This window comes from Rhineura floridana, chromosome 1 (assembly GCF_030035675.1).
Source record: "Rhineura floridana isolate rRhiFlo1 chromosome 1, rRhiFlo1.hap2, whole genome shotgun sequence".
In the NCBI taxonomy this organism is placed as follows: domain Eukaryota; kingdom Metazoa; phylum Chordata; class Lepidosauria; order Squamata; family Rhineuridae; genus Rhineura; species Rhineura floridana.
The window spans coordinates 278,850,491-278,874,221 of record NC_084480.1 but is presented as its reverse complement, the minus strand read 5'-3'; the positions used below and the strand labels follow the sequence as shown (position 1 = coordinate 278,874,221).

Below are 23,731 nucleotides of genomic sequence, written 5' to 3'. Positions count from 1 at the left end.
CCTTCTCACAAGACCAAAAACAAAAGTACAGTACACAAAGTCAAACCTTGTTGGTTTCCCCCCCCCCCCGGTACCATGAGGGCAGCCAGAGTGACGTGATTGGCCCAGGTATCCCTCCTGCTTCACGCACGCACACCGAGAAGACAACAATGTTACCTCGTGACGTCAGCGAGGATGGTATCTCGCTCTTTGGTTTAGGGAACAACCGCCGGTCGGAAAGGCTCCCAGGAGGAGTGGAACAAAAAGTAATGTAGTTTTGTATAAGCCCGGCCGTTCTATGAAGTAACCATGGACACTTCCGGTGTAACCGTGGTGGGGGTGGCCGATTGGAAAAAGTACGGGAAAAGGTTTCTGTTGTGCCGGCTGCTGCTACTGTAGTGATGGCAGCGCGATTTTTGCGCCGGGGAAGTGCTCTAATGGAGATACGACTCTTCTATGAGGCTCCAAAAGCGAGACTTGGCTGGCGACGCCAAGTCCTCTCAGGGAGAAGAGGAGGGGGAAGCGAGGTGCGGTGCGCTCCGTCGTGCACTCCGTCGTGCACTCCTTACTTTCCCCCCTTGTTTCCTTTCAATGTGTTCCGGGACGGAGGGCGACAAAACCGGTCTTGGTGTCGGTGGGCATTATGAACGGCTAACAAAATAGCCTTCAGTTGTAAAACCATTGCTACTGTGTAGTGAGATCTAAGGCATTTTACTTTGAAGTAAGTCTCACTATATTCAGCTGTATACTCCTAGTTAAGTGTGCATAGGCTTGCAGTCTGAGACATTCCAGGGTTGATCTTCAATATTAAAAAATAGTTCTGTTGTAGCAGAAATATAAGCATGTTTGCTTAGAACCGAGTTCAGTAGTGCTTACTCCCTAGCAAGCATGCATAGGGTTGCAGGCTGAGACTGAGAATCCACTCCTATGTATGTGTACTTAAAGTCATAAAAAGGCTTCCCATATAAGTGCTCATGAGATTGCAGCCTAAACTGGTTCATATTAAGACATTTTAAAGAATACTATAAGCATATACCATTGCTATCTTGTCAGGTGAGGGTGGACTCTTAATTGTGGTCTAGTAAACATTTCTTTTTTCCTCTCCTCAGATTCCATATATTCCAGTACCATTTTGAAGCTTTGCTTCTCCCCCCTCCCCCAAATATATTTCCTCACATATACATTTTGGAATTAAAAAACAACCAAAACACTACCTGTCCCTTTGGTATCTGTGGGTACTTTCTAATCCAAACTAGAATCAGTTTTGCTATTGGAAAAACAAGAAGTTAGAATTAACCCTAGAGTAGACAGGAAAGCTTGTATTTAGAGGAAGACATAGGTTGTTAAAGCTTCACAATCTAACTTGAGAGTAATGTCCTTTAAGATGCAATTATAAGCCTATTTAGTTTGCACAATTTATACAGATAATGAATGAAATTTACTAATCTGGCTGTGTTACTACTAAGACCTGGTTAATAGAAAACCTGAAAGTAAACTCCAGCTTGTGTAACATATAGACTCCAAGTTCTTGGGGCTCATTCTACAAAAATGGAATAGTAATGCTTGGGAATTTAAATACTTTGGCACTATTTCTATAGATCCTAATTGCCACACAATCTGAAATGTCCTTTTGCAGCAGAGCTGGAAACAATTTGCACTTTGTCCTAGGAGCAGCAGCCACTGCACCTTACCATAGCACTAGCATCAAAATGTACAGCTTTTGAAAAAGGAGCCTATCTGTCTTCTGCAGTAGGCATAATAATATATGCAGATAAAAAGGTCTGTTTTGACATTCAGACTAAGCATACCTCATTTTTCTGCATTTATATAACTTTGTCATTTTGAACTGCAGTTTAATATGAAGAGAAAGGTGAACCGCAATTATTGAAAAACTTGCAGCAGAGGATACTGCATTTACTGTCAGATGAATGGCCTATATTTAAATGAATAATTAATAGCAGTACTAGGGCCACTGCAAAGCTTATGGATTAAGCTTATTGCCCCTGGGTATGTACATAATGACAAACTAGATGTATGTTCCTGTTTCAAATGTGGTTTTATATATATTCTGTAGAGGCAGTGTTCAACCTTATATTTATTTATTTATTATTATTTATTTATTTATTGCACTTGTATACCGCCCGATCGGCGAAGCTCTCTGGGCGGTTTACAGCAATCAAAAATATTAAAACAAATATACAATTTAAAACGCATATTTTAAAAACAATACACATTAATGGGTGAAACAACCCTTAATATCTAACTGTTAATAGTATCGTTCAAAGGGCATATTCTACCCCTGTCCGAAAAAAATCCTCAGTAAAACTGAATTTCATATTTTCTGGATATATTTCTCAAAAATGAATTCTAAATATAATTTTGTTGTTATGTGCTTTGAAGGCAATCACGATTTATGGTGACCCTATGAGTCAGCGACCTCCAATACCAACTGTTGTGAACCACCCTGTTCAGATCTTGTAAGTTCAGGTCTGTGCTTCCTTTATGGAATCAATCCATCTCTTGTTTGGCCTTCCTCTTTTTCTACTCCCTTCTGTTTTTCCCAACATTATGGTCTTTTCTAGTGAATCATGTCTTCTCATGATGTGTCCAAAGTATGATAACCTCAGTTTCATCATTTTAGCTTCTAGTGACAGTTCTGGTTTAATTTGTTCTAACACCCAATTATTTGTCTTTTTCGCAGTCCATAGTATGCACAAAGCTCTCCACCACCACCACCACATTTCACATGAGTTGATTTTTCTCTTATCTGCTTTTTTACTATCCAACTTTCACATCCATACATAGCGATCGAGAATACCATGGTCTGAATGATCCTGACTTTAGTGTACAGTGATACATCTTTGCCTTTGAGGACCTTTTCTAGTTCTCTCATAGCTTCCCTCCCCAGTCCTAACCTTCTTCTGATTGCTTGACTATTGTCTCCATTTTGGTTAATGACTTTGCCAAGGTATTGATAATCCTTGACAAGTTCAATGTCCTCATTGTCAAGTTTAAGGTTACATAAATCTTCTGTTGTCATTACTTTAGCCTTCTTGACGTTCAGCTGTAGACTTGCTTTTGTGCTTTCCTCTTTAACTTTCATCAGCATTCGTTTCAAATCATTACTGGTTTCTGCTAGTAGTATGGTATCGTCTGCATATCTTAAATTACTGATATTTCTCCCTCCAATTTTCACACCACCATCTTGGTCCAATCCTGCTTTCCGGATATGTTCTGCATACAGATTAAACAAATAGGGTGATAAAATACACCCCTGTCTCACACCCTTTCCTATTGGGAACCTCTTGGTTTCTCCATATTCTGTTCTTACAATAGCCTCTTGTCCAGAGTATAGGTTGCGTATCAGGACAATCAGATGCTGTGTTACTCCCATTCCTTTTAAAGCATGCCATAGTTTTTCATGATCTTCACAGTCAAAGGCTTTGCTGTAATCTATAAAGCATAGAGTGATTTTCTTCTGAAATTCCTTGCTCTGTTCCATTATCCAACATATGATTGCAATGTGATCTCTGGTGCCTCTGCCCTTTCTCAATCCCGCTTAGACATCTGGCATTTCTCGCTCAATATGGTAAGAGCCTTTGTTGTAGAATCTTGAGCATTACTTGCGTGGGATATTAAGGCAATAGTTCGATAATTACTGCATTCCCTGGGATCCCCTTTCTTTGGAATTAGGATATATATTGAACTCTTCCAGTCTGTGGGCCATTGTTTAGTTTTCCATGTTTCTTGACAAATGTTTGTCAAAATTTGGACAGATTCAGTCTCAGCAGCTTGTAACAACTCTATTGGTATGCCATCTGTTCTTGGTGATTTGTTTCTTCCAAGTATTTTAAGAGCAGCTTTCACCTCACATTCTAAAATTTCTGGTTCTTCATCATACGGTTCCTCCGTGAATGAATCTGTCACCCTTGCATCTCTTTTATAGAGTTCTTCAGTGTATTGCTTCCATCTTTCTTTTTTTTCATCTTGGTCAGTCAGTGTGTTCTCCTGGTGATTATTCAACATCCCTACTCGTGTTTTAAATTTCCCTTTCATTTCTCTAATCTTTTGGAATAGGGATCTTCTTCCCTTTTTGTTGTCCTCTTCTATTTCTATATAATAGCTGTTGTAATAGTTCTCTTTGTCCCTACGTAATAATCACTGTATTTTTGCATTTAGGGTTCTGACTGTGTTTCTATCTCCTTTTGCTTTTGCTTTCCTTCTCACTGTAACCATTTTAAGAGTTTCTTCAGTCTTCTATGCACACTTCCCTAGGAGTGAACCACAGTGGGACTTACTTCTAAGTAAACATGCTTAGGATTGCACTGCACAAGTACGCTTGGGCTCATAAAAGTACCTTGTCAGCCATCTTTTAATAATGAATAAGAAATATAATGGAAATCTGTGTTACACATGCAAAATGAGAGTGCCATCGGAACTGGTAGGACTTAGTTTGTATACATGCAGCCCAATCTCACCTGTGTTAACTCAGAAGTAAATTCAGTTTTTCAGTTGAAGTTACTTCCAAGTAAATATGCTTAGGATTGTAGTCTTTGTGTCTTTTTCTGTTAGGTGCTTGAAAAATCCAGATTTTTCAGAAGAGGACTTGCATTCTCAGCACTGTCCTACTTGGGTTATGAAGCATACATATTCATCTCTCACTCTGGTGTGGTTCATGCTGATGTTAAAGGTAAGCTGATTAATTCAGAGGCCTGGTTTGCAAAAAACAAACAAACCCTAAGCCAAGCTTGCCGTGAACATGCGAGCACTCAAGTAAAAATTGTGGCTGCTTCACTCCTTTGCGGATCAGGCTGCTACTGTGCTACCTAGAGCTAAGCCTGATTTAGTTTAGTGTTATGTGAACCTGGGCTTGTGGCATGTGTCCCTCAGACAAATCACAAGCGGTACACTAAAAACAGTCTCTGCCTACAGCTCATGGCTTGTGTGCAGCAAGACAAATCCACACACCTGGATGCAAACATGACACTAAATCAAACCATGGCTTAGCTCTGGGTAGAGTAGTAGCAGCTGGATCTGCAAAGGAGTGAAGCAGCCACAACTTTTACTGCGAGTCCCCACATGCTTGCATGTTGATGCTGAGCCATAATTTGGCTTGGTGTTACTTATTAACTGGACCAGACAGGTGTGATACTCAGTATTGGAGAATCCTATTTTTAAACTCTTGTGTTTGTTTTTCTAGTGCTATAAGTGAAATAAAATGAAGACAGTGATAGAGTGTTTTCGAGAAATTGGAATTAGGATATCAGATTTTATTACTGTTGCTACAGTTGCAGTTTCTTATGGGCTTTATGAGAGCTCTCCAAAAGCTGTGGGGTAATTGTGGACTTAAAGGAAGACAGCAAAATAAGTTTTCTTTAGATATTGATGATGATGTGCAAGCTCAGCCAGGAAGTCTGGGGTCTGGCTTGTTTAGCAGAATTATCTCCATTGCTGTGTTTGCTTCGTATATTTAGAGAATATCATGTAATAATAGTGATATAACATATAATACTTTATTTTTTTTTAAAAAACCCTATGGTTTTGAACCAGAGAAAGGCCTACAGAAGGGGGCTGACATAAGCTGACTTTTCTACCCTTCCTCCTTGCAGCCCCTCAAAAAGCATATACTAAAGGCCAGGGACCCCTTCTGAAGGGTGGGCTGTATGGGGGGGGGCAGAGGGTTGCGGGAGAAGGGCAGAGGGACATTCCACAAGGAGAGGGACAGGAAAGTCAGCTTCACCAGCCCCCTTGTGCATGCTTTTCTCTGGATCCAACCCAATGTATTTTATCTTTGTCTTTGCATAAGTTTGCTCCATGTTGTTATAAATATACGAACGCAGTTTACTTTATTAAACTTCGGAATATTTGAAAGTTTTCCTCTCTGGCAGATTTTGTTCCCTCTTGACTTTTCATACAGTCTGTATGATGACTATTTTGAATGAGTACTTTTATTGGATATTGTTTTAATTCCTAGATTTGTCATGAATTGTTTTCTTATGTGTTTTATTGTTAGGAATCTATTTGAGATTTGCTTTTAATAAAAAGTGACAAACAAATGGACTAGCAAAGAATGATTAATTGATCACAGAACTTCTGAACTGTTGTGATAACCATAACATAACCATTTCATAGAGGAAAAACTGGTGACGCTCAGAAATAACCCCCAAAACAGGCAGATGCCCACAGGCCCACTCAAAGCAAACAAAACAAATAGGCACACGCACACCCCGCACACAGGCGAAATTCACCCAAAACAAATAATAAAAAACAAGGCAAAACACATACAAACAAAACAAATAACCAAAGAAAACAAAAAATACCCAAGCAGCACTCCCAAAACAGGCAACAAAGCAGGCAACACCCAAAAAATACAACCAGCCCCCCAAAAAGAGACAACACATACACACAAAATCAAATGAACAAAAAAGGCAATTCGTCTGTTGATATGCATATATTCTCCCTATCAGGTATTGGAAAGAAAATCAGTATCATTTTGCATAACATAGTTGTTGTGACACTTAACAGTAGTTCTTGATTGTTCGTTGTTGTTGTTATGTGCCTTCAAGTCGATTGCAACTTATGGTGACCCTATGAATCAGTGACCTCCAATAGCATCTGTCGTGAACCACCCTGTTCAGATCTTGTAAGTTCAGGTCTGTGGCTTCCTTTATGGAATCAATCCATCTCTTGTTTGGCCTTCCTCTTTTTCTACTCCTTTCTGTTTTTCCCAGCATTATTGTCTTTTCTAGTGAATTGTAATGAGTGAATCTTATTATATGTCCAAAGTATGATAACCTCATTCAGGGAATGCATTCAGGGAAGAATGCAAAAAGATAATGCCTCTAGTTAAAAAGAGAGAAAGACCTCAATGGATGACTGAAGAAACTCTTAAAATGATTAAAGAGAGAAGGAAAGCAAAAGCAAAAGGAGATAGAAACACACAGAGCTGTGGAGTCGGGAGTTGGAGTCAGGAGCAATTTTGGGTGGAGTCGAAGTCAGAGTCGGTAGAAATGTTCCGACTCCGACTCCTTCATAAATAGCAAATGTATATTAACTAGTAATAACAAATTTACTGTAATAAAATGGTAGCACAAGGCATTTCATCACCACCACGTGAATCCAGAGCTTGGAAAAGTTACTTTTTTAAACTACAACTCCCACAAGCCCAATCCCTGGGACTGATGGGAGTTGTAGTTTTAAAAAGTAACTTTTCCAAGCTCTGGATTCACGTGGTGGTGATGAAATGCCTTGTGATACCATTTTACTACAGTAAATTTGTTATTACTAGTTAATATACATTTGCTATTTATGAAGGAGTCGGAGTCGGACAGTAGAAAAATAGAGGAGTCGGAGTCGAAGGTCTGGTGTACTGACTCCACAGCCCTGGAAACACAGTTAGAACCCTAAATGCAACAATAGTGTGACTAGTACAGCCTTTCCCAACTCGTGGGCCACCAGATGTTGTTGCACCACAACTCCCATCAGCCTCAGCCAGCATTGCCAATGGTCAGAAAAGATGGGAATTGTGGTCCAACAACATCTGGTGGCCCACGAGTTGGGAAAGGGTGGACTAGCATGTAGGGACAAAGAGAACTATTACAACAGTTATGATATAGAAGTAGAAGAGGACAGCAAAAAAGGTAGAACAAGATCCCCATTCCAAAAGATTAGAGAAATGAAAGGGAAATTTAAACCACAAGTAGGGATGTTGAATAATCAACAGGAGAGCACACTGACTGACCGAGATAAAATAAAAGGAAGATGGAAGCAATACACTGAAGAACTCTATAAAAGAGATGCCAGGATGACAGATTCATTCACGGAGGAACCGTATGATGAAGAACCAGAAATTTTAGAATGTGAGGTGAAAGCTGCTCTTAAAATACTTGGAAGAAACAAATCACCAGGAACAGGTGGCATACTGATAGAGGTGCTACAAGCTGCTGAGACTGAATCTGTCCAAATTTTGACAAACATTTGTCAAGAAATATGGAAAACTAAACAATGGCCCACAGACTGGAAGCGTTCAGTATACATCCCAATTCCAAAGAAAGGGGATCCCAGGGAATGCAGTAATTATTGAACTATTGCCTTAATATCCCATGCAAGTAAAGTAATGCTCAAGATTCTACAACAAAGGCTCTTACCATATATGGAGCGAGAAATGCCAGACATCCAAGCTGGATTGAGAAAGGGAAGAGGCACCAGAGATCACATTGCAAACATATCTTGGATAGTGGAACGGACCAAGGAATTTCAGAAGGAAATCACTCTGTGCTTTCTAGATTACAGCAAAGCCTTTGATTGTGTAGATCATGAAAAAATATGGAATGCTTTAAAAGAAATGGGAGTGCCACAGCATCTGATTGTCCTGATACGCAACCTGTACTCTGGACAAGAGGCTACTGTAAGGACAGAATATGGAGAAACCAATTGGTTTCCGATCGGAAAGGGTGTGAGACAGGGGTGTATTTTATCACTTTATTTGTTTAATCTATATGCAGAACATATCATACGGAAAGCAGGATAGGACCAAGATGAAGGAGGTGTGAAAACTGGAGGGAGAAATATCAATAATTTAAGATATGCAGACGATACCATACTACTAGCAGAAACCAGAAATGATTTGAAATGAATGCTGATGAAAATTAAAGAGGAAAGCACAAAAGCAGGACTACAGTTGAACGTCAAAAAGACTATAGTAATGACAACAGAAGATTTATGTAACTTTAAAGTTGACAATGAGGACATTGGACGTCATGTTGTGCATATAGATTAAGCAAATAGAGTGATAAAATACACTCCTGTCTCACTCCCTTTCCGATTGGGAACCAATCGGTTTCTCCATATTCTGTCTTTACAGTAGCCTCTTGTCCAGAGTATAGGCTGCGCATCAGTCTTGACTGTTTAAGGAATAGAAATACTGCTAACCAATTTTATATTTCTGAACAGCCTGTTGAATTGTTCTTCTCTTGGTGCTGTTAATACATGCTTGATGGAATAGGATATTCACATTTGTTTCTGTTTTAACCAACCTTTAGTTGATGAAGTCCTAGATCAAGCAGACTACCTATATGGGAGTGGGGAAACTGAAAAGCTGTACCAATTGCTGGACCAATACAAAAACAGGTATGTTAATGTAGGAGGCTCCGTCTGGACTTGAGTCACAGAAAGGGCCAGAGCCTCCATCACTTATGAGAATAGCCACCTCTGTGGAGTCCTCCTGAGCTCTGAGTGGGTATAGCCTTTCTTATGCCCTTACAGTGGTGATGCCCAACATTTAATAATGCAGCAAGATGAAACAAATGCGGTTTCCCAGTTCTCCTGAGGAAAGGCAAGGACTTTATCATGCAGAACAATAAGAAGCCTTTTTGGCTATGAGAGGGCTTAGAGTTACCGCACTCGCAGCAAACTACAGACAGCTAGACAAAGGCAAGAAAACAAAGCAAACCTATAATGAGGGGAAATCAGGACAGGTGTTATTTCACTCCAAATCCTGCCCCACCCCTTGCATTCTGTGCCCACTCTCCTTCTCTCCAAAGGAGGCCATGCCTTCTCAGTTTTCAGCTTACTGGGGCTTGCAGTTTTCCTCAGTGTTTGGGTGGTTGCCAAAGGTTATCTCTGCTACTTCCCCTCTGTATAACAAACTAGCCTTTCGTCCTCCCATGCGTTTTGGCTGACGCTGTCCACTCCTTTCTGTAAATGTTCATTTCTGCCATGAGGAGAGTGATGGTTCAAGGAGGGATTACTTGATTAGTATCCTGAGGCAGGTTTGGAGAGGAAGGGGCTGCTCATGTGGTGCACAGCTCTGGCAATGCCTTATTACAGTTATCATTTATCAGCCACCTGCCACTACTAAATTGCAATATATTTTTATTGCCTTCCTTAACCCACTGTTAACACACTAAATGCTTTGAATGCTTTTTTTTAAAAAAAAGTTGTGGCAATGTGGAAAACATGCCGGGAGGGGTGGGGAAGATTGTTCTGAAAGAGGTACTTGGCTAATGGTCAAACTTAGGGCAGCCATGGTTATCATTTTGGTTACAAACATAAAAATAGTCTTTCTGGATCACCCCAAAGGCTTATCTAGTCCAGCATCTGCTTAATGGACATCCAGGTGCCTATGGGACGTCCGCAAGCAGGACCAGAGTGTAACAGCACTTTCTCCACTTGTGATTTGTAGCAACTGGTATCCAGAGGCAGAACACAGCCATCATGGCTAGTAGCCATAAGGATAGCATTATCCTCTATGAATTTGTCTAATTTTCTTCCAAGCCATCCGTACTGGTGGCCATCACTACCTCCTGTGGGAGCAAATTGAATGGCTTAACTGTGTGGTGTGTGAAGAAGTACTTTGTCTGTCCTGAATATGCCAACATTCAGCTTCATTGGATGGCCCTGAGTTCTTGTATTATGAGAGAGGCAGAAAAACTCCCTATACTCTTTCTTCACAGCATGCATAATTTCACACATCTCTGTCCTCTCCCTCCTTTACATTTTTTCCTAAACTGAAAAGCCCCAAATGTTGTAACTTTAATTCATAGGGGAGTTGTTCCAACCCTTTGATAATTTTGGTTGCCCTTTTCTGAACCTCCTCCAAATAACCTTTTTGAGGTGAGGCAGCCAGAATTGTACTCAGAGTGTGGACTCACCATTGATTTGTATTGTATTGTATTTTCAATCACTTTGCCAATGACTCTTAACATAGAATTCACAGCTGCCATACACTGGGTCAACTTATTCATTGAGGTATCTTAACCACTATGACTCCAAGGTCTCATTCCTAATCAGTCATTGCCAGTTCAGACCCCATGAACATTTGTGTGAAATTAGATTTTTTGCCCCAGGGTTCATCACTTTACACTTGCTTACATTGGATTGCATTTGTTATTTTACTCCCAGTTTGGAGAGATCATTGTGCAGCTGCTCATAATCCCATTTTGTTTTAACCACCATGAACAGTAAACTTGGCTACCTCACTGGTCACCCGTAACTCTAGATCGGGGGGGGGGGCTTATGGCTCTCCATGTGTTGCTGAACTACAGTTCCCATCATTTATGACCATTCACTATGCTTGCTGGGGCTGATGGGAGTTGGAGTTCAACAGTATCTGGAGGGCCACATATTCCTATTACCTCCTCTAGATCATTTATGACCAAATTATAAAGCAGAGATCCCAGTATTGATGCTTGGAGAACCCTACTTTCTGCATCCTACCATTGTGAGAACTGACAATTTATTCCTAGTCTCTGCTTCCAGTTACTGATCCATTAGAGGACCCTTTCTCTTTTTCTGTGACTGCTGTGCTCACTCAGGAGTCTTTGGTAAGGGACTTTTATTGAAAGCTTTTTGAATGTTTTAATTACCCAATTTCAACTAGATCACCCCTACCTATATGCTTCTTTACTTTATCAAAGAACTCAAAAAAGTTTAAAAATAGGATTTATTCTTGCAGAATCCATGCTGATTCTTCTATATGCTTGATAATTCTATCTTTAATAATGCTTTTCACCAGTTTTTTGGGAACAGATATTAAGCTAACCAGTCTGTAAATTGTCTGTTTTCTAGTCCTTGGGTATAGAGACCGATCTTAGAGGCAATTACATATTTTTGTTAGCAGTTTCACATGTTTAAGAACTCTAGGGTGAATTCCATCATTTTTAATTCTGTCAATAAGGCCTAGAACTTCATCTCTAGTCACCACTATTTACTCATTGGACTATAAAGCTAACATTGAAATTACCCAAATGATGCTTCTCGCAACAATATTTTTAAAAGATTATAATGCAATATGAGTAACTTCCTTTCCAAGTGTGCATCCTTCTTGTTTTCAGTATTAGTAACCTGTTATTAACTAGACATGTTAAACTGTGTTATCACAGGTTTAGGAAGATAATCCCGGTGTAATACAATATACAGTTAAAAGAACTGACTAAAATCTCAAGTTGCAGCTGAATGATAATATTAGGCATGCAGGGTTGTTATACTACAATCTGGCCTCTGTTGCATACTATTTGTGAGTTCTTTAAGAAAGTTCTTAAAGAAATGTGGTATCAGGAAATTGCTTTTTTATAGCTTTTAAATGCTCACTGAGGTGCATCATAAATTACTTGTGTAAAGTTCGTTGTCCTTTTGGCTTCCAGTCTTAATGTCAGAAAATAAAAGAGAAAAAAGAAGTGGTTGCCAGTGGGCTTCAAAAGCTTTCACCCATGAATACCTGCTACATTGTAAAATCATTGGTAAAGAGAACAATAAATATAAAGCACTAGTGCTGTTTAAAAAGGATTTGAGAGACTGTGCAATACTTAATGCAACAGAAATCCCAGGAAATAGTTATTCCATAGGTTTTTTTTTTAATGGTTTTTGTTATAATCTGGAAATGAGACCAGTGTGGTATAGTGGTTAAGGTGTTGGACTACGACCTGGGAGACCAAGGTTTGAATCCCCACACAGCCATGAAGCTCACTGGGTGACCTGGGGCCAGTCACTACCTGTCAGCCTCAGAGGAAGGCAATGGTAGACCACCTCTGAATACCATTTACCATGAAAACCCTATTCATAGGGTCGCCATAACTCGGGACCAACTTGAAGACAGTCCATTTCCATTTTGTAATCTGAAAACAAAAATTATGTTGTTGTTATTATTAATTAAATTTATGTCCTGCCCAGAATACATAATAAAGGTTCTCTTGATCTCTTAATCCAAGGATGGGCAACCTCCAGCCTCTGGACCAATCATGGCCCTTCAGGGGGTCCACCATGAGGCAATTTCCCCCAAACCATGCCCACCAGCTGACATCACTACTAACATCAGCTGATGGCCAGAAGGACAGGATTTCATCCTGCTGCCTTGGCTGTGTGATCCTGTTACCATCAGGGAAGAAGATGCAGGCAAGGCAGGAGGATTTAATTCCCACTCACCAGATGAGTGGGGATTAAAGCTATGTGGAAAAGCACCCTTTGAAGCAGCTGGTGCATGCCAGGTTGTTCACAGAGGCTTTCACAAAGGCTTTGAGACAGCTCCTGTTTGCTAAAACAGGAGTGCAGGGGCTGTCTTAAAGCCCTTTCCAAATCTCCCCCCTCTCCCATTAAGTTCCCAACATCAGGGACTTGAAGGGGGAGGGGGAACTTGGAAAAGCCTTTCCAAGTCTCCACTCCTCCTTCAAGTCCTCAATATTGGGAACTTCAAGCAGGAAGAGGGGAAGACTCGCAAAGCCTTTTCCAAGTCCCCTCTGCCCTTTCAAGTCCCTGAGGTGAGGATCTTAATGTGGGAAGTGGGGGCTTGGAAAAGTCTTGCCTTCTCTCCCTTCGGGCAGTACAGGAAGGAAGAGAAGGAAGCCAGCAGGGTTCCCAAGCGTCTGCTACTGTGCAAAGTGCCAGAATAGCAGCAAGCGCTGGCTTCCTCTTTCCCTTCTAGCACTGATGATGGCAGGGAGTGAGGGTGGGGCTGAGGAGAGAGAAAAGTTCTCCCTCCTTCATGCCCTCCCCCGCCATCACCATCAGGGACATAGGAAGCCAGCCAACTGCTGCTGTGGGAAGCGCCAGGAAGGAAAGCTTCTTTCTCCCATAACTGCAGCAAGCGCTTGGGAACCCCTCCAGGGGTTTTGACAGGTGGATAGCCAGTCCCATCTATCAACTTTGGCCCATGGGACCCATCCCAAAAGGATCTGGCCCACTGGGCCAAAAAGGGTCTCCACCCCTGTCTTAATTTATCAAACCCTTCTCTCATAGTGTGAATTGGAATGATCTACTTCAAAGAGTGCTGTCAAAGTTTTTGATCAGTTTCTCTATTTGGAATCATATGGTTTATCTCATGCTGTTGTTGATGGGGTAAAACTGTATTTGAGCAATTTGAATGATGCTCATGTGGTAACTTAACATTTTTTACTGCCCCCCCTTCACTTTTTGTAGCTAATTATTGTGCAGTGGTACATCTGTGGCCAGGTTCACATGTCAAACCTTGACTTAGTGAGACCATGTGAACATGCAGGCTCCCAGAGAGAAGCTTGCAGCCACTTTGTTTCTCCTTTGTCCTTTTTGCTACCACAGTGAAACATATCATTCAAACTGGGACTGTGCTTAAGCCCTTTCCTCAGTAACCACAAGCTGTAGCCATGGTTTGTTCTTAGCTACAGCTTGTTAGTGAGGAGAGAACTTAACCATGGCAGAGTAGCAAAAAGGACCGAGCAAGAGCAAAGAGTCTTTGTGCTCCTCTCCAGCCTGTACGTTTGCACGATCTCACGAAGCCTAGGTTGGGCTGTATGTTGCTGGTTTTGCTAACCATGAGTAGCTCAAATGGCAGTTTGTAAACCTAGTATAACCATGGCTGCAAAATGGAACTAAATGTGTTTAGAACAGAACTAAAGGTGGTTAGCGTAATGATAAGTGGAAAGAATTATTAATGGCACCATGGTCATCTCTGAAAATGAAGTTGAAGTGGGAATTTGCACATGAGGGGAAAGAACATGTGTGCCTGCAGTACCCTAATCTCCTAACTATAGTTATGTTTCTTCACTGTTTATTGATTATGGCCTGACAATGTTCAATTCATCACTGTGATTTCTTACAACTAGTGAGAATGCAGAATTATTGTGGCGCCTGGCACGAGCATCGCGTGACTTAGCTCAGCTTAGTCATACTTCTGCAGAGAAAAAGAAGCAGCTGACTTATGAGGCCCTTCATTATGCAAAGAAAGCACTCAACAAAAACCCATCATCTTTTAGTGTGCATAAGGTAAGTAAGTTTGATTCCTTGTATTGGGTCTGAGACCAAGGTGAGGGTGTGGCACTGTAGATGCTGGAATGATGGCATGGTGCACCAGTGCAAAGGCAACTCCAGAGCTGTGGTGGGTCCATTCAGGATCTGGTTGTAAAAATTAGAACTGTAGAAGATAGACTCCAAGACAAGAAAAGAGATGGAAATAGGGCTGCCCTAGAGAGAAAGTTGTACCAGCAAAGGTCAGGCAGAGACTGAGAGGTTTTATGCTAATATAGCCGGATCCAACCATTCCTGGTCATCAGCTGGGCTACATGATGCACCTAGTTGACTCTTCCTCTTGGGTAGACCTTTCCTTCTAGGTAGACCTCTAGTTCTGAAGACTTCTTGGAACCAGACAAGTAATGCTCTGCCAGTTCTGTATCTCCCATAGTGCTTGGGAGGGGGTGATTGAAGGGGGAGAGTGTGGATCTACCGTGTGGTGCAAGGGTGAATCAGGCTGCTTAACAAGCTCTGCAGGTGTACTAGGGATCCCAGCCCTCCTCCTTGGGTGAGATTTCCCCATGGTCCAAACCCAATTGGCTCTCGATAGTAAATTAGGAAGAATAATTTAATTGCTATTTTATCCCAACCACATGGAAATAGAATCTGCTATAACTTTGGAAGTGTGGAATTAAAAGTGGTGGAAACTGGCCTCGTTCAGTTAATTGGAGCCCTATGAGGATTAAGAATCTAGAAACCCAACAGCAGTCATAGTACCTCTGACATGATTCCATGAAAGCTGTGGGAAACCTCATCCTCTTGAAAATATTGCCACTGGTGATTTAAATCTCAGCAGAACTGTTGTAAACCTTTTAATGTATTGTATTAAACATTGATAGAAAATATATTTTTGTTGACATACAGAATAATAGTAATTACATATTTTCTGTTGAAAGAAAGCCAGTGTGATGTAGTAGTTAAAGTGTTGGACTATGACCTGGAAGACCAGTATTCAAATTCATGCTCAGCCATGAAGCTCACTGGGTGACCTTGGGCCAGTCACAGTCTGTCAGCTTAACTTGCTGCACAAGATTGTTGTGAGGATATATTGGGGAGGAAAAGAAACATGCATGCCATCTTGAGTTCCTTGGAGGAAAGGTGGGATGCAAATGTAATAATAAACTCTCAGTATTCAATTAAATTATGTACCTCTCCTTTATATTTAGTGGTATGCAATCTGCATCAGTGATGTGGGAGATTATGAAGGAATAAAGACAAAAATTGCCAATGCTTTCATTATCCAGGAACACTTCCAGGTATATAAAAATAAGTTCCATATCTTGTGTCTATTTGTTCAATGTTTGGTATTTTTGATACATATGTTGTAGTACAAACATCCAGCTATATATCAGAAACAACATTTCCAGACCTCAGGCTTTCACTTAAGTTCTTAAACTCAACATGAAGGATAAATTGTTCTTTCTTCAAACATTGGGGTAGCTGAGTAGCTAACCTGTGCCCCTCCAGATATTGCAAGACTATGAGCCCCATATGTCAGTTATGCATTGGCCAAGTCTTGGCAAGGAAACAGGAGCTCACTGTGACCATTGCCTGTCAGCAACAGGTTTTGCTCACATGAGGCCTATGGATTTTAGGGTTCTATGTGAGCCTGGATCTCAGGGTCTTAACAGGCCTGCAGGCCTATGCTTAGCTCCTTATGATTATAAAGCATATACCTTCTTAATATCTATGATTATATATGTGTGGATATATAAAATTCCCCATTACTCACAAACCTTACTGGCCTCCCACCTCCACAGGCTGCCACTGCTGCCCTGCCGAGGCTGCTTACCAACCACCTGCTGAGACTTTCATTGCTGCTGCATAAGCCGTTGCCACCACTTAGCAGCCTCCCCCCCTCCCTTGGCCTTGAGCCCAGCATGGCTCCACCTTGCTTTCTTCCCTGCTTTCCCCCTGCCCCCAGCCTTGAGACTAGCAAGCTGCCTCCCATCTCCCCTTGCCTGCTGCTGCTGACACCACCACCACCAAGGCAGGCTGCTGAAGCATTCACGGCAAGTGTGACAATTACAAATATATATATAATATATATGAAGATACATACACACACACTATAGATACAGATATAGGTATATAAAATATAGTGGAAAGGGTGGTAAGAGTATTCAGATGAGGCAAACTTTTTTATAGGCATTTGTCTATGTTTGTAAATTCTACGTATTATCTGTCTTATGTAGAAAAGTTGCATGTTTAAATGTTTAAATAAAATTTAATAAAGAATAAAAAATAAAAATAAAATGGTCAGCTGCTGTATGAGAGAGAGAGAGAGAGAGGCAAGTTACATTCATCAGCTGCTTTTGCCAGCTGGAGCCAGTTCCATCCATTTTACAAAAGTTAAAGGTAAGGGCCAGGTATATACACAAAGATGTTAAAGATTAAGCAAGCGTATTTGTGTGAGAAGGAGAGGAAACAGCAGAAATGCCATTTTGAGAAGACTGAATGTGTTTGAGTCCATGTGAGTATTTCTCAGGGTTACTACAGCAAATGCACTTAAACATAGCTTTTTGTTTTGCAATTTAATCTTAAATACAGCCAACTGTAGGCCTTTAAACTTTAATGTGATTGGTGTCCATGTAAATAGCAGCGCTTGATAGAGGAAGTATATGTCAGAAACTCAAAACATTTTTAGTAATTAAATTATGTAAACATTTATCTGCCACAAACCTGTATTAGGCTTCATATTACTGAATGAATAAGATACTTTTCTTCGGTAGAAACCTAAATATAAAATGCAGTTTTCTTCAGATAAGGAAAAGCTTCCAGGGTCGTAATCTAGGCCAGGAGTTTCCAAAATGTGGTCCATGGACCACTACTAGTCCACAAGCTTCAGTCAGGTGATCCACAGTGTGTCTGTAAATTTGTGGTTTAAGATGGGAGAGGGCATGTTCATCACGTTAAATATTCATGTTGATTTTTAATTGCATGTTCATTGTTCTTTTATTTATTTCATTGTATTTTATTGTATAATAAAATGCAATGTATAAGAAATGCAGCCTCTAGATCAGCCTTTCCCAACCAGTGTGCCTCCAGATGTTGTTGGACCACAACTCCCATCAGCCTCAGCCAGCATTGCCAATGGTCAGGAAGATGGGAGTTGTGGTCCAACAACATCTGGAGGCACACTGGTTGGGAAAGGCTGATATATCATCTAGCACAGTGCATTACAACTGCTACAACAGGTAGAAAAAAATTTAAGTGATCTGCCGAGACCCTCAGCAATTTTCGAGTGGTCCATGGGAAAACAAGTTTGGGAACCACTGATCTAGGCATTGCTGCAGGTTGGAGGGATGATGTTGGGAGCATCAACAGGGTAGGGTCAATGTTAAACTAGACCTGATCAGCTTGTCACATGTTGCCTTTTCTTGATAGAAAGCAGTTGAACTGAATCCAAAGGATGCTACGTCACTTCACCTTATGGGGATTTGGTAAGATGAGTCTCTCCAAGAAAAACCACATATGTGCCACGTCTCTGTTTGGAACATGGTGAAATTCAAAATGGTTCACAGGAGCTTCACAATTTCTTCATGACCTAATAAACTACCCTCTTGGCACTGGCCTATAAACAGCATTCTAAAACAGTCTCTCAGTAGCATCACCTTGTAATTAATCAAGGTTATATTGGCCACCTTGCCAATATAAAGAAAGATTTTAATAAAGCATTGCAAAACATTATTAATCAAATATTTATTTCACAGTTCAACTAAAGATTTGCATTATAGAAATATACAAATAGTATGATATTGCTAATCATCATTAGCTATGAGTTCCTGTGGAATTCTGTAGCTAGTTTGGAATGACAGTAGAAAGCCAATATATTCAAATACACAGATAAATATGGTGAAATTAACACAAACACTGCTCCAGCATGTAGTAGTAGACTGTGGCTTCTAAATGCCTGGCAAATATTCCTTGCTCCCCCTCATAAGGCCTTGAAATCTGAGGGAAAGAAATTAGAAGAACTTAAGACTTTGGGGGACAATTTAAGATATTCTGATGTGCCAACCAAAACATTTTCCCAAGACTTTTTTGACACCATTTCAAACACAGCTCAGTTCCCATTTCCAAATGGGCAATTGTCTATTTTGGGGAACCTAGAAGACTGGTCTGTTCTGTTCCTTATGTGTATTACTTAGTCTTTTTGTCAGATTGCAAAACATCTCTTTTTTTTCACCCCAACCCTTTCACCATATGCTGCCTAAATTGCTTTAGGCAATTTCCCAACTTCCTGGTCATCCAAGTTCCTGTCAAGTAAAATTATTTCCTTCCTGGTCTACTTAATGGTTAAACATTTTGTTTCATACTGCCCTTCATTAGCATAAGGAGTTAAAACTCATTACCATGATTGGCTGTCAGTAAGCTCTGTCTCTTGCTGCCCTTTAAGGCATTAATTGGTTCATGTGGCAAGAGACACCCTTTTGCCCAATCTGATGAGTGACTTCTTGAAAAGGGGGCAAGATCAGGAGCTTTTGTTTTGTTTTCTCCTGTTGCTTGCTGAGAAGGCAGGGATGGCTTGGCATGATCAGAACCATTTTCAAATGACCTGACTGAGGGTTTCTACAAACTAATCCACATATGTACTTTGTCATGGACAATGGCCCAAGCTGCACATATGCTGGGATCTCCTGGCCTTTTTGCTTTTATTTCAGAAGTAGCTCTGCAGAGATGGAGTAGCTCCAATCCCCACTGTTTTCCTGCACTAAATACTCCTCTGAAGCAGATGTTAACTATATGAAGGAAATACCTGCATTCTTCCTGTTATTTTTGGATTAGGAATTTTTTTTCCACCTACATCAGGTTGATTAGCGATACTGGAGTTTAACATTTCCGTTGTAGCATCTGACCTGACCATGTTAATTTGAGTTGATTGCAGTTCCCTGCTCTACGAGCACTTAGTTCCTGCTGTTTTGTGGCATTTGGTCCTGCCTTGAAGCGTTAGCCTAGTAGATTTGTTCACCTCTTCTTGTTCATGTAATTTCAGGTAGACAATAATGTGATCTTTGGCGATCAATATATTTCCCTCCAAATATGCGTACAAAACGTAAAGGTATAAAGTACATAACATCTTTTTGTATTTGTTGCAGGTGTTATACATTTGCTGAAATGCCATGGTATCAGAGCAAAATAGCTGCAGTTTTATTCTCAACGCCGCCCAGTTCCACCTATGAGGAGGTGTTGTATCCCAATAGTCTATGCACAGATTTGTCTTTGTTACTGTATTAAAATAAAAGTGTCAGATGAGAAGGATGCAGAAAGTTATAGTCATCTTAAACTGTGAGATTGTAGTGCAGTAAAATGGAACATACTGCTCAGACAGAACTGATTTTGAAAAATAAATGAAGCTATATTTATGACAGCTCTTTAACAAAACAAATTACAGAGTTTAAATCATTTATAGGCCACCTGTCATCCTCCAGTTGGAGTTGAACTACAGCTCTCTTCATTCCTGATGGTTGGCCATGCTGGGTGGAGCCTATTGTAGTTGGAATCCAGTCACAGCTGGAGGCCACAGAAAAATAAAAATTGTCTTCTAAAAGTATGTAATTGGAAAAAACTTAAGAGCACACACATTTCACAGACAACAGAATTTCTTAGTAAGCACACTAATCACCTTGCCAGTTAGTTATTTTCTGAAGTATTCTAGCTCTATACTAGAGGGATTTGGATTACTTTAGAGTATTTCAGCAGTACTCTACTAATTTTAAAGTTAATATTTTTCAGGCTTTACGTTACTTCCAGAAAGCTGAAGATGGTAAGTTATGCAGCACTGTGGGAAATGTTGTACACTTTGTGCATGAATAGTTAAAATTAAAAGCCAAAATACTAATAACCTGTTAAGAACAAGTGTAAAAGGATTTAATATATAATCTCAGAAATATTTGAGACATTCACACTGTATAGATGTCTTCATTTTACTTTCTCTAGAAATTGAAACAATGATTTAGATAGGATCCTAGTAGGTGCCGGATTGAAAACTTAGAATGTGTTTCCCTAGCCATTTTCAAACTGTGTAGCAAGCAGTAGTATTTCACTGCAGTAAACATGCAAACTTTGTTCTTCACTAATTGCTTGGATTGGCACCATATCCAAGACCCTTTTGTAAAAGCCTGCTGAAAATAGTATAGCCTGTCTTGAACTCTGTGTTAAAAACCTGTCTTCAAAGCAGTATATTCTTCTGTATGTAGACATGTTGGATGAGATCATTCCCCACCCTTCTTGTACACAGGTGGAAAAGTATTTATACTTGGACACGGGGAGACACAAACATTCTGACAGCAATCTTTCATGCCTTATGGGGTGCTGCTGTGGAGAGCTTGCCAAGATTGAGAGGGAGCTGGGAGTGGGGGAGAGGGCTGCCATTTGAAGGGGGGAGTTTAAAAGCTGTTTGTGAGCATAACACCTGATATCATTGGTTTGGATCTTGGCCATTTATTCATTGTTCTTCAGTTGCAGAGAGACCTGTTTACTAAGCAGTTAGTGTGTAATATTTCAGCAAGATGGGTGTTTTCCTGAAAAATGTATGCATGCACGTATGCATGCAAAATGCACACAAAACACCACCACTAACGTAGAAATTAACTAGCTAGAAATATAAAAAAAATTACTTTTGGTTATGGGAGAAAATAGAAATTGCCTGTATCAAGCACTTGAAGAAGAGTTTTCTTAGTTTCTAAGGAAATTTTGGTTAACTGGTTCAGCTTGTGTATAATAGAGAGCAAAGCAAACCCTTATTGTCATGTTAACATTGCCTGAACTGCATATGGTGAGATCACTGCAGAACTCTGATTAGTTATTGATTACAATAGAGTGAAAACCTTTCTGTTATCCCTTCTGTGCAGTAGAGCCAAATTTCTACAGTAAAAACTTGCTCTTCTTGGGAAAGACATACATGAAGTTAAACAACAGAAAAATGGCCCTTCTGTGGTTAACAAAGGCCAAAGAACGGCTGGCACACACAGAGGAGGATAAGCAGGTAAACATTCCAGTTGTTCTCACTGTAGGTGAACAGAAATTTAATATTCCACTTATTTTTCAAGCATTTTTGCAGTATGTGTTAGAACAGATCCTGAACCTCCTTCCATCCTCTCATCACCCTGAAATTGCAATACATAAAGAACGTGAGTGCTTGAAAATAAGCATTTAATATGAAAAAGCTATATAAAAATGCAATCAAATGGCTTGCATGTTAGTGTGCTAACAATTCATCAAAGTCTTCCAAGTACATTAGGGAAATAGTAGCTTTGTCTTTCACTGGCCAAATGTTCATATAGTTCTAAGTATATTGCCAATTGTTCCTGCCAAGAGACTGAGTTTAAAACCTTGTGAGTGAGCTTGGGTTCTTTCTTCAGGGGAGGGAGCTTGAATTGATTGAAAAGCCATAAATCTTATATTGTAGTCACGATTGTTATCACACAGCTATATAGCCATTCCTTCTGCAGCTCAGGATAGCACAGATAAGCCTTTCTTCCATTTTTTGTCATAGCCTAACCTACCTCAACAGAATTGCTAAGAGATGGCTGCTGAACAAGGTCAATCAGTTTTATAGCTAAGTGGAGATTTGAACCCAGATTTTACTTATCCAGTTCAATCTACTATACCACAGTAATTCCGTTACAAATTAAGGCAGGATCTTATGTACATAGGAATAAAGATGACAGATTGTTGGTGAATTACTCTGGCTATTTAATCCAGTGCTCTTGATGGGCAGTAGTGATTGGAGGCAAGTGGGCAGAACTAATGTATTTTGCATAGGCTTACTGAGCCAAAATGGGTTGCTCCCTGAAAAGAAAAATGGCATAGCATTCCAAAGGGAGCAGGATCAAAGGCCAAGTTAAGGCAACTGGGTCAATTGGAGCTCTCTCACTGAACCACTAATGTGACTGTTAGTGCTTCTGCACTCCTTCATTTCCCCCCAAATTTGCAGGTCTTCATTTGCAGGGCTTTAGCAAAATGTATTTGGCATTTACTTGCTCAATTACAAAAATAAGTCAGAGCCAAATATAAAATGTTAGGCTCTAGGGAAGAATGCAATAATGCCAATATGCAACAACTTCAGACTGTGCTTTACAGCTATTCAAAGCCTCAAATGTCAAAATTTATTTATGTATAAAAATATTTGTATATTGCTATTTCGTTAAAAACATCAAAGCAGCTTACAACACATTAAAAACAACCACCACCATAGAATAAAAAACATTAAAAATACAATAAAAACAATGGTCAACCATTGCAAAAGAAGCATCTTCTTAATTGCCTGCTAGGAGGAAGGGCGGGATACAAATTAAATAATAAATAAATAAAATAAATAAATAAATAAGCCTGGCGAAACAAAGGTTTTCAGCAGGCACTCAAAAGTTAAAGCAGAAGGTGCTTGCTGAATCTCTGTTGGCAGCGCATTCCAGAGAACTGGGCCAGTGACACTGAAGGCTTGACTTCGCATCGATGTTAAATGAGCGTCACCAACATGATCTCGGTGATGGAGCTACATGCTGAAAATCACATGAATGCAATTGCAAAATGCGTTGGTAACTTTTTACGTGTTTTCAAGAAACACAAGTTACCTCTCTGCTAGGATACTTCCCCTCTTCCTTGACGTTCTTGCAGAGGAAGGAGATGCAGTTGTATACTTTGCACAACACCTTTTCCCTTCTCAGCTGCCCAACAAGAGAATCAGATAAAATTCATCCCTAATCTAAGGAGTATATGTGGGTATGGCAGTGTCTTGGTGTGGAGACACTATTGAACTTTTTCATCTTTTTTTCATTTCAGGTACAAAAAGAAGCTGTAGAATTGCTAAATTCTCTGTGACAAGGTTATTGAAAGTATATGCTTTTCTACAATATATTGCTTACTAATCGGAGACTTAAAACAGTCCTGGCATTATGAAAACGGCTACATTTTGAACAGGAAGAAATTCTAGAATGTAGTGAATGTTATGTATAAAATATGTAATTCCAAATGCAGTTATGAACTTCACAAA

At 40.1% G+C, this 23,731-nt stretch overlaps 2 protein-coding genes across 5 annotated transcripts in view; one reads left to right on the top strand and one right to left on the bottom strand.

The window, feature by feature from the left end:
- Positions 1 to 399, bottom strand: part of CPNE3 (copine 3) — a 38,274-nt gene extending 37,875 nt beyond the window's left edge. The window contains exon 1 of one of the 2 annotated variants that reach the window (XM_061602613.1): positions 157 to 399. The gene's annotated coding sequence lies outside the window, so the exon portion shown is untranslated. The other variant, XM_061602589.1, reaches the window with a different exon arrangement.
- RMDN1 (regulator of microtubule dynamics 1) lies at positions 51 to 23,731 on the top strand. Of its 3 annotated transcripts, none has more exons than XM_061602645.1 (11): positions 51 to 245; positions 4,552 to 4,669; positions 9,021 to 9,108; positions 14,553 to 14,712; positions 15,903 to 15,992; positions 16,497 to 16,748; positions 18,124 to 18,179; positions 19,836 to 19,923; positions 20,473 to 20,503; positions 21,591 to 21,724; positions 23,521 to 23,731. In XM_061602645.1, exons 1-11 carry the CDS (start codon positions 150 to 152, stop codon positions 23,557 to 23,559), a joined length of 1,152 nt encoding a protein of 383 aa, XP_061458629.1. In that variant the 5' UTR covers positions 51 to 149; the 3' UTR covers positions 23,560 to 23,731. The 3 variants fall into 3 exon arrangements, with proteins under 3 accessions (XP_061458629.1, XP_061458610.1, XP_061458621.1); XM_061602626.1 differs by having other exon boundaries at positions 207 to 506; XM_061602637.1 differs by lacking the exon at positions 16,497 to 16,748 and having other exon boundaries at positions 212 to 506.

What these genes read in the sequence shown, in the direction of transcription:
- RMDN1 (XM_061602626.1), top strand. Translation starts at nt 381, where the DNA reads ATGGCAGCGCGATTTTTGCGCCGGGGAAGTGCTCTAATGGAGATACGA. An exon ending in GGTTCATGCTGATGTTAAAG is followed by an intron (nt 4,670 to 9,020) that starts GTAAGCTGATTA and finishes ACCAACCTTTAG; the next exon opens with TTGATGAAGTCCTAGATCAA. An exon ending in TTATCCAGGAACACTTCCAG is followed by an intron (nt 15,993 to 16,496) that starts GTATATAAAAAT and finishes CCACCTCCACAG; the next exon opens with GCTGCCACTGCTGCCCTGCC.